The sequence below is a fragment of the Gigantopelta aegis genome, chromosome 14, assembly GCF_016097555.1.
Source record: "Gigantopelta aegis isolate Gae_Host chromosome 14, Gae_host_genome, whole genome shotgun sequence".
Lineage (NCBI taxonomy): Eukaryota > Metazoa > Mollusca > Gastropoda > Neomphalida > Peltospiridae > Gigantopelta > Gigantopelta aegis.
Window position 1 is genome coordinate 8,309,793 of NC_054712.1, and position 11,336 is coordinate 8,321,128.

General features: G+C 36.0%; 1 protein-coding gene across 4 annotated transcripts; it reads left to right on the plus strand.

The window, feature by feature from the left end:
• The first annotated feature begins 254 nt into the window (after positions 1 to 254).
• LOC121388482 (zinc finger protein ZFAT-like) lies at positions 255 to 11,076 on the plus strand. 4 transcript variants are annotated; one of them, XM_041519835.1, is made up of 3 exons: positions 255 to 588; positions 4,937 to 5,035; positions 6,943 to 11,076. In XM_041519835.1, exons 2-3 carry the CDS (start codon positions 4,945 to 4,947, stop codon positions 9,360 to 9,362), a joined length of 2,511 nt encoding a protein of 836 aa, XP_041375769.1. In that variant the 5' UTR covers positions 255 to 588; positions 4,937 to 4,944; the 3' UTR covers positions 9,363 to 11,076. The 4 variants fall into 4 exon arrangements, with proteins under 4 accessions (XP_041375769.1, XP_041375767.1, XP_041375770.1 ...); XM_041519833.1 differs by having other exon boundaries at positions 255 to 560; XM_041519836.1 differs by having other exon boundaries at positions 255 to 497.
• The last annotated feature ends 260 nt before the right edge of the window (positions 11,077 to 11,336 follow it).

Genomic DNA, 11,336 nt, shown 5'->3' on the forward strand with positions numbered 1-11,336 from the left:
GTATAACATGTATATTTGTTAAATGTAGGGAGAGGCCTTAATATAGGCACTTGCCTGTTGGCCAATCCCAAATTTGATTTGCTAATAAATATTATTTAAACCAACGAATAATTTTTAAAATTAATGATAAATGACTTATGTACAAAGCATTTGTCAGGAACTGATATTTCAATGCGTACAGTCTTAGCTGTTCGTCGTTTTACGAAACCGTGATGAAAGAGAAATGTCTGGTCCGAACCATTAGTTACATTCGAATGTTCTTTAAATCTTGCACATGCGCACTTTTACTTTCATTTTCTTTCCGTCAAAAAAGTTGTAAATATTTTCTTCGATGAATTACAAAACTTATTTTAATGTTTAGTTGGTAATACGACTTCCCTGCTACATGCTGACTTGTTATAATAGTCCAAGTCAGAAGAAAATGGCAATTATCCCGCAATATAAGGTCTCTTAGAACAATCACTGTTTGACACAGTGCACTAACAAAAATTCTACAGGTGATGCGTCAGTTCCGGTTCACTTCTGGATTCCCTGTATTGTAGTTGCCGATCAGTTTGTCGGTATATTAAATTTTTAGTCATTTCTAATGTAAGTTTCATTAAAAAAAAATATTCTAATAAACAATACATTTTTCTTGAACTTGTACGTAAAAAAAACTAACAATATACAGTCTTGGTTTTTGTTTTGGACGCTGTTACATAACCACAGTTAAAAATTTACACCAGCAGACGACAAAAAAAAAAGATGTTCAACAAGAGATGAAGGTCTTTGTGTTTTTCTTTTTATATCTTTTGAAATTTTATAGTATGTGTATGGAGGAAATATATAGATTATGCATGACAAGTTTTATGAAAAGTGATGCTGCATATGACTTGCTGTAACTCCTTAAAGGGGACACACTTCATACGCCAGTTGCGGATCACTCACAAAAGTATTTACGTTGTATTGCCACTAGATGGGGCAATGAACGCAGGGTTTATCTCAAGATTCAAAAATGTTGAAAACAGTAATAATAATAATTATTATTATTATTATTATTTTCTTCTTAAACCTCTTTTGATTCGTCATTTCAACCACTACACCTAGTTCATAATAATACGACCCTGCATGTGTCGGACCCATATCATAGTAGCCATAGACTGTTCGTCCCATGGCCAGTCATCCTCTACAAAATATTCTATTAATCATTGTAATTCCATCTATTTTTCTTTTATTATTTTTGTTTTCTACAGGTAATGATAATATGTACATATACCATCGATGTCCCAAACTGCGTTCACCTAACAACAAAAACACGAATACAATATTTACAGAAATATTATTCTACATTTTTCAGCTATGATATGTGAAACAAAATAGATTGCAATCAGTTAACTTAAAAAAATCAACAATATGGATGTAAAACAAATCCATTCTAGTAAACAAAAGTGAAACACCCTCCAGTAAACAGGAAAGAGTGCGATGTTTCTAATTGCGTTCAGGCGCATGCGTTTGCAAAAAGTATCGTAACATGCATGTGCGGTTCGTCATTTTCCATTTTTAAGGCCACTACATGAAAAAATATATGTTTCTTAACTATGCACAGTTGACGAACACTTAGTTTAATTTTTTTTTTAAAGGAAAAATTCAATTTGTCAAGCGTTCTGGTCTGGTCCGCGTTTTATCAACACACATCGCTAAAACTTGATGTCAATACCGATAGGCATTACGTTTATACCAATGAATAGTTTGTAAAATATCATTTTTTTTAATGAATTGATTCATAATTAACACAACTTATACACTCAAAATTATTTACAATTATTATGAATGGATTATGAATACTATTCACTACAATAGAGGCACAAAAATGTAGAATACCTTTTGCAAATCGAATGTAATAATTGAAAACAAATTCTAACAACGGGTCTTAAAAATCATAAAAATTAAATGCTTTGGCCTTGTTGATCTGGCATGTATGAGGTCATGTGACACGCACTGAATGTTAATTCATCTTTCTCCATTTTAAGTCAATTTCTACGAGTCATGTAGACCTGATATCAGTAATTTTAAGGAATAAACAAAAACGACTTAGTAAAATTAATGGTTTTAGGGTTTGTAAAGTTTTGTATTTAGATACTTACTTTTCTGAACTTTATTGTTTATGAAAATGTTCCTGAACTGTGAAGAAAAACCTCATATATGAATGACATGCCGATGACAACAAATCGGATGTTGATTGTGCAAACCGTGCACGAGAAAACAAAATGAACGGAATTTGAAGCATAACACAGTTAGTGACGTTGACGATAATGTAAAGACATGTATTTTATAAACTGAAACTACCATTTTAAGTGTTTGTCCACTTGTCTCTCACGTTATATTTGTACATGTAATTCGCCATTTGTACAAATACCAGCTGCAGTCATTCAACAGTAATGCTAATATAATTTTTTCTTTCTTTTTTTCTTTTTAAAATCCATTTTCATTTAATTCAGGCAAAAATCAGTCTGCCCTGCCCCCTACAAAAATGGGAGCCCGTATGGCCTGTGTTAGATTGCCAGTCTAGACCCCACATCTCTGCTAAAATCGCTGCACATGAGTGTTGTATTTGCCCCATAAGACTATTCAGTATTGTTGCCTGACCCCCTCTGTTTGAGAGCCGTCCACCCCATTGCTTTGTTGATTGATTGAAAAAACATTTTACTGTACAAAGAAAAAACATAGGTACACATTTGACAACTTAGAGCACCTTTATCCCTGTCACTGCCAGTGGTCTGTTTCGCATGTGCCACTGCACATGCTTTTCGCATACTTGACTGCTCGACTTTGGGAGAGGGGTGAAGGGGTTCTCAATTTTGTTTGGTCATCGACGTGAAAATCTTTTATACGGCTTCTCATTTTAACAGTCTGTACCATTATAGGGTGGATTATTTTTTTCAGTGGGATTTTTGTTTTACACAATCGCATTCTGATGCAGGAAAGTCAGTCAGCGACTGATTTGTGTATTCACAAGGTCAATCTGAGCTAGCCCTAGCCTTTAGAACATCATTGAAAATAATTCTGCATTCAGGAGCAGATCCAGGAAATATTTTGCGGGGATGGGGGACTAACCAGAAAAGAGCAAATGGAACAACACGTCAAAAGGAATTAAAAAAAAAAAATCCATTTTGTGACTGTTTAGTGTGTATCACTATATTAATATTTATCATAATTAACTAGGGGTCTAACCGTCCTGCTTCAAAATTACTTGCTTTATTTTAATATTATGATAAATACTAAACTCCCAAAATTAATATTTTGCTGATATGTCATTTCTTTCTATTTCCAATAAAAGTTGCTGATTTTTCAAACATTTGTTCCTTTCACAAAGAAAATGTGACTTATAGAAGTCATCAATATAATGATAATAGTATTAAATAATAGAATGCCAAAAATCAAATATAATTCGTACTTGTTGAAAGTACAAAACAAAAATAATAAGGATTGCAGTCGCACCTTTATTTTTGACACAAGCCCCGTATATCTGATGTCATGGGATGCCATTGTTAATTTTCAATTGATTTTAGAAATGGCTAATTAGAGGCGTAATCGGGGGGGGGGGGGGGGGGGGGGGGGGGTACCTCATGGAGTTGTAAATGGCCATAAAATATGTTGGACAAGATACACGAATGTACTGAAAGTGCTAAGATGTTGGAAATAGTGCTTTTGAAGGCATACGCCTCTATTTTCGAAAGTGACCCAGAACTGAATAAAGTGATCCACAACTGGCGTAAGTACGCCAGCTCGAACAAAACTGTTTTTGGTGTCAAATATTTACGTAAATTTACATTTTATATTACTGTTTATTTATATGGTTGATTGTCTTTATTACCAAGAATTTCTTTTAAAATCATACGTGCGCATGTTGACAGAATTCACAATTTTGTTTGAAGTGTTCCGGAACTGGCACATCACCTGTACTTGGATGTCTGCCATTCATCTAATGTGTGGTTCTTCTACGTCTGAACCTTGTGGCACCATGTTTCAAATGTTTCTCAACAGAAATAGTGCAACAAATGGATACACAAACCAAAAATGTATAACCTACCATACTCACTAAATCCCGATTGAAGTACTTGTATCATTATTAACAAAATAAATATTTTTCCTTTTTGTCCACTAACACTGGGAATGGTGGTGGTAGTGGTGGTGGTGGTGGGTTATCAGTACACAAAAGAAACTGACTTTATTGCAAATACTTTAAATAGTCCAATGTGATGTAGAAATTATAAGTGTGGTTCTTTCTACATCCGGATATTGTTACATACCAATATATAGCTGGTATTCAAAAAGTGTGGCACTGTTTCAACTGTTTCTCAACCGAAATAGTGCAACAAATGGACACACAAGCCAAAAATGTACAACCTACCATACTCACTAAATCCGGATTGAAGTACTTGCATCATTATTAACAAAATAAATCTTTCAACAACAACATACACATTTTTTCCTCCATTTTAAATTTGCTAAATAGAGGGAAGCAACTTGCCCTGCACATTAAGAAAAGTATTGACTTAATACTGTCATATAGTCACTTTAAACAGAGACTTTTAAACTGCTATGATAGTGAGTTTCAAGTTGAGTCAATAACATTTGTTAAATAATAAGTTGGTTTTTTTTAACAACACCAGACTGATATACCAGTCGTAGGACATTGTTGGGACTGAAAAACAACTAAAGGGTGCACTGAGGAGGTTCGATTCTATTGCCTACAGGGCTGACTTTGCCACTCACCAAATTCGCCAATTGTGAATTTTAAAAACACTTTTATTTTAATTTGGCAAAGAAATAATATGTGTAATAATTGATATTTTGTTGGAAAATGTAGTTAAACAAATATTCCTCTTTTTAAAGTGTGGGGTCAAATGACATACTTGCTGAATTGCTAACTGGATCTTTTCTTCTTTTTGTGTAGGTTACACAATGAAAACGGAAACAGACGACACTCATTCCTGTGGGATATGCAAGACTGCTTTAACAACACTTTCAGATTTCTTAATCCATAAGTTACAGCGTAAGTGAATTAAAGAAAATTGTTGCTGCATTCTTTTTATTATAAAATATTTTATTCTGGATGTTATATGAAAATGACACTCTCACTTCCTCATCAGTAATATCATTCCCTAATTACAAAATACAAACGCAACTACTCACCTACAGTTTTAATTCCTAATAGCAAACCACAAAGTTTTTGCTATTGTAGTACATGATCATCTTGTTTAATATGACAAACATTTGTAAAACTAAATTATAGAAGGAAGGAAGAAAATGTTTTATTTAACAACGTACTCGACACATTTTATTTACGGTTATATGGCGTCAGACTATTGTTAAAGATAAAGTAAACTCAAACAAGAGCTTTATGTGTTGGAAAGATGCATACCCGGACCACCAACACATACTGACACTTTAACAAATGAAAAACGGTTAATTTTAGAGTTAATAAAAAAAACATGATTATTCCTGCTAACTGGGGGCAGCCATTTGGTTTTGTTTTTGTGACGTCCGGTGGTATAGCTTGGGGCGAAGTGACGTCAGTTCCGTCCATTTCCTCGATGCACAGTGTAAACAAACGCTCTAATTTACGACAAGGTGCTCTGCTTTCATCAACCTGACTTGTAAAACAACATAAATGACTTGATAGTATAATAAACTATTTAACTAAATATATTTCAATTTGCATCAATAGAACGAAATGGAGTTATAGTTTTGTTTTTGTTTTTTTTAAATCCAAAGAAACAAATGCATATTATTAGGCCTATTGGTATGCTACATTCGAGCAAAAATGACCACTCGAGATACCCAAGTGATACTCAATCAAGGGTTTTACAGAATTATTACAGTAATAAAGCAGGGCGGCTGATCGATTACGATTAGAGGGGTGTCCGTGCGGTTAACACACAATACCCTGTGATCTTAATAAAAGAGGCACGTCTTTTTAGTGTGTCTAGACACAGTATCTGGGGACCGTCTAAATATACACCTGCCAATCAGGAACCACAGGTACAGGCCATAGAAAGAAAAGACCAATTAACTAAGAATTAAAAATAATATATAATTGTTGCTGGCTTACTGGGATGACTATTATTACAGAATATTGCGATGCATCAGCAAAAATCAGGTATGTTTTGTTTCTTGAGTTCGAAGACTAATTCCTGACGTGACACGTTAGGTATAACGTAACCACCAGCTCACCAGAGGGCATATTCACTTGAATGATACAAAATGGCTGCGCCCATTATATCTAATAGCTGTCACATTTAACCATTTTATTAATTAACTATACAATTATACTTGTTGCAATAATGTGCATTATATATCGTTGAATATGCATACCAGGTCAAATGCCTTAATTGTCCCTTTCTTTAAGGACCACACCGATATTGAGAGAGGAAACCCTCTGTCATCACTCCATGAGTTTCTCTTTTCGATTAGCAGCAAGAGATCTTTTATATGCATCATCCCACAGACAGGATAATACATACCACGGCCTTTGTTCCACCAGTTGTGGAGCACTGGCCGAACGAGAAATGGCCCAATGGGCCCACCGATGGGGATCGATCCTAAACCGACCGCGCATCAAGCGAAATTGTAGAAGACTTCTTACATTTTGAGTATACTTGATGAATCAATGCAGTTTTATATTACTTAAGTTGACACCTGTACCTAAAGAAAACGGATTTATATTCAAAAATGTGTTAGTAGTAGTATGTTTTAAATTTGCCTGTATCTGTATCTGTATATTCTCAGATGTGAAAACAGCTTTTTGAAATTCACTATTCATTTGGAATAATGGTAAATGTTTTTATTTCGACCCCTGTTGGGTTCATTTTGTGGCCTTGATTTTGTCATTAGGTTTACTTGAACTTTATTTCTTCCTTTTTTGCAATTAATTTATTTAGCTTTCATATTTTGATTCAGATATTGGACATGGCAAAGGTTTGGGTTGTGAGCTGTGTGGCCTTGGATACAACCGAGCATCTCCCCTACAAGATCACTACAGACGTAAACATGGCCTGGAAATATTTGCTAAACGTCCATTGGTCAAGACAGCTGCTTCACTGTCGAAAGAAATGCACAAAGCGACTTCAGCCACAACTGTTTCCTCATCTGTTTGTTCTTCCACCACAACTACATCACCAGCATTAAAACATTTATTATCAACTCCATTCATAGGCTCATGTAGAAATCCTAGTCTGCCCTTGCTTCCAGAAGACATTGTTTTTGAGGAGAAGTTGCCGTCTGCGAGCAGAAACTTGCAGTCTGCTAAAGATAAGTTAACTGCTGCACAGTTCAGTTCGTTGTCGAATAAAATAAAACTAACACCAGCCGAGTCAAAAATTAAGTCTGCAGCAAATTTGATTTTGTCTGAATGTGAAGCAGGGTCTAGTGATGCAGATTCTATGGACAATGGAATTGATTTAGCTTCTCATGACAGGCATCTGTCATCTGCTGATCCGAACTTACTGTCTGCTGATGTCACCCAGATGTTATCTGCCGACACAAATCTCACGTCTGCTATTGTAAATTTGCCATCTGCTGATGTAAATGTGATCTCTTCTAGAGTAACTTTGTTATCTTCCAGTTCGAACACTAATTTGAAGTCTACCAATGTAAATTTGTCTTCTGCAGATGTAAATTCTTCATCTGTCAATGTCAATTTGCCGTCTGCTACAACACATTTGCCTTCTGATGTTCATTTGTCATCGTCTGCTGAATATCATTTATCATCAACAGAAGTACCACTACCTGATGGACATTCAGAAGAAAACATATCCTCTGAAGTGAACCTTTGTGATGTTGGACCGGCTGATCTGGTTACCTCTGACGTAATGTTCAGTGATCATTCCGTGGACATATCATCTACAGCTGCACCTTTAACTGAAGAGAACTTGAACACTGTCATCGAAAAGTCTGTCTTGGAGAGATCCAATAAAATGCCCCCATCAAAGACAATTCATGTTGTGATCTCCAAGACTGGAGTTGATGAGAATTGCACGGATAATGATAATAGCTGTAGTGCACAGGAGATGGTGGAAACAGACCCAGAATGTGATAGGGCACCAGCACATCCAGATGCAGATAGTTGCCATGATAGTGTTCAGAACAATATCAAATATGATGGGTCCAATGATATCATCCAAAAAACATCCAAGCTTCAAAATGGAGAAAGCTGTTCTAAGCCAGATTTTCATTTTATTCTTTTAGCTAACCTCGTGAAAGGACGGGTGATGAGTTACCGTAGAAACCAGTTTAAGTGTCTGCACTGCAGTTACAAGACCACGTGGATCAATTCTCTGATCAAGCATATGAAAACGTTTCACGAGGACATGATGTCCATCCACGAACACATCGAGGTGAAATCTGTGGACACCAATCCCGACCGGAGACTGGTGAAAATGTCCACCTACAATGCAGAGTTGCGTAACCTGAAGAAAAACTCGAGGAATAAACGACACAGAGGGGTAGAAAAGCAAGACCGTCTGGGAGAGTTCTCGTGCAAAACGTGTGACAAGACGTTCAACAGACTGCGGTATTTGAGAAAGCACATGCAGGTGCACCGCATTGAGAAGAAACATCTCTGCGACGAGTGCGGCAAGTCGTTTAAGACGCGATCATATCTCATATCGCACCACCGCGTCCACAAGACGAAGGAGTACCGGTGCAGCCAGTGCGACTTCCGGTCGTCAATCAACGCTGTGATCCACGCCCACCGTCAGCTCCATCACGAGGACAGCGTTCTGTGCGACATCTGCGGCTTCGCATACAACGACAAATCCACGCTGAAGAAACACAAGCTCGTGCACGACCCCTCCCGGCCGCATGCGTGCAGCTTCCCAGGATGCACCTGGCGATTCAAGAGCGAGGTCATGTGTCTGGCCCACGTGAGGGCACACACATCAGAGGGCAAGTTCCAGTGTTCATTGTGCAGCTACGTATTTCGACAGAACCACCATCTGCAGCGCCACATCGCCACCGTTCACGGAATCCGGAAATCACCCATGAAGGGTAACCACAAAAAGTCTGATCAGACTGAGGAGCAGGAGGAGGAAGAAGAAGAAGATGATGATGATGACGACTCTAGTAGCGTTCGTCTGATTTTGGATTATTCGCAGATGGACGTGGATAACTTCCCCTCCGTATTGCAAAATGGTCAGCTGGTGATCGCGACCGACAGTGAGGGCAACACGGTTAATTACGAAGTGGCAGACATCACGATGAATGTGGCTGTGATGCCACGGGACGAGGATGATCGAAATCAAACCACAGACGGGCAGGCGGTGCTAATTCCAAACTACGACTGCGGACAGATCATTTTTCAAGGGTCTGAAATGACGTGAACCCCAACTAAAGCTCTGCTTTTACATCAGTATTAAAACAGCATTTATGTTATATAATTTCATAACTTATGACTCTGGATAAATTATTTCCCTTATCAGTAACACAACAGTATTAATATAACATAATTACATTACTTTTGACTAGACAAATAATGTTCCATATGATCATGGTCAAAGCAGTATTTATATTGTAATTGCATTTTCCTAATTGTGACTGGATCAAAAATGAATCTGAAATCACTGCTTTTGTATGTTTTAAAATAGTATTTTTGTAATTGCACCCATTAACTCTTCCTAATTATGACTCTGGACAAATATATTTTCAAGTATTTGGAGTAACATAAATTTGAATCCTTATCTGAATAATATTTATTAATATAATATAGCCAGTAACTGTGCTTTCCATATTACTCGGGACAAATTATTTTCCAAGGATTTGAAAGAACCTGAATCATCAAAACACTATTTATATTATATTATTGCATCCAGGATCTGCATTTCAGGGTAACAAATAAGGTTTATTAGTGGAAGAACAACTTGTATGAAAACTGAAGTACATAATTTCAAAGACAAATATCAGTTATGCTGATGTTTTTTTTACTTGATGTTAATGATATCTTAAAAATTCTTTCAATGAAAAAGTCTGATAAAGACCTATCCTAGTAACAAGAAAACCATTTATTGTGTCCATTATTAGCGATGTCTCCATTGATGAAGAGATATAGTAAGAAATTAATGTCCTTCCAAAAAGTAATTACATTGTTCATGTACTATTTCAATAAATGTTCCTGGGTTTGACAAATTCACTAGCCCTCTATTCTGGCTAGTGAATGTTTCTTCTGGAGTAGTGAAAATGATCAACTGTATTACTATAATACATAGGGAACTTTAAAGTATTTATACAGAGCTAGTGACTTTCTTAAACATTTGTCGAAAACTGAATGTTCTCAAATTGTCACTGTTCCAACAAAAGAAGTCAAAGATGTCCTGACAGTTTCAAAATTCCATTGGTGACGTTTTTAACTAATGAACAAATCTGATCAAAATGGATGACAGTGTGTCAAATTGACAATCATGCTATTAATTTACTCTTGGGTCGATGTGCTCTAATGGTGTCGTTAAGTAAAACACATTTTTATTATTGACTTGATTACTTCTACGTGACACCCAATAGCCGCTGTATTTTTCGTGCTGGGGTGTTGTTAAACATATATTCTATTCTAGTGATTACTTCTACGTGTTCTATCTGGCAGCTGACATTGAGTATTAATTTGTGATGGTTTATTAATGAAGACGGACAATTCCACGGTTCTGAATGTTTGCTCATGGTAATGGAAGACATTGCAGTCTGACCGTGACATTGAACGATGAAGTGCAGTCATTTAGGTATCTTCCTTTTCATTCATTGTGTTGTATATCTAACCCCAAGTAATGAAATTAATATTGAATTGTTGGTTGTGTTGTTCATTTGTAGTCTGCATGATAATGGCATTAAAAATTGTGTATTCTGTTACCACTAAAGGCTAAGCCACACGACACAAGTGCCTTATACAAGAGTAGCTGATTTCATACTATCATAGCAACCGATGAAATCTTTAAAGTCTTATCACAATTGGATATTCTCATATGAGGTACTCATATTGTGTGGTTTCGCCTTAACTGATGAAAATAAAGAGAGTAAAAATTGCATTTAATTTTTACATTATGAAATCTCTTTTATTTGTTTTTATTTTATTTTTTTGTTATTGTTGTTTAGGAGCGCAGAAATGAAAAATATCTCACAAGTCAGTCGGACCAATACCAGCAAAAACATTAAAATATACTAATTCACCAGAATTTCTACCAGTTCATCAAACACTATAATATTGTTATATTCAGCGTTCATATGATCATTCATTAAAATTAAAAATTGATGAAATCACCTTTTTATTGCATCTTTTGTTCTCTTTATACTGATACTAATTTAAAATTAGT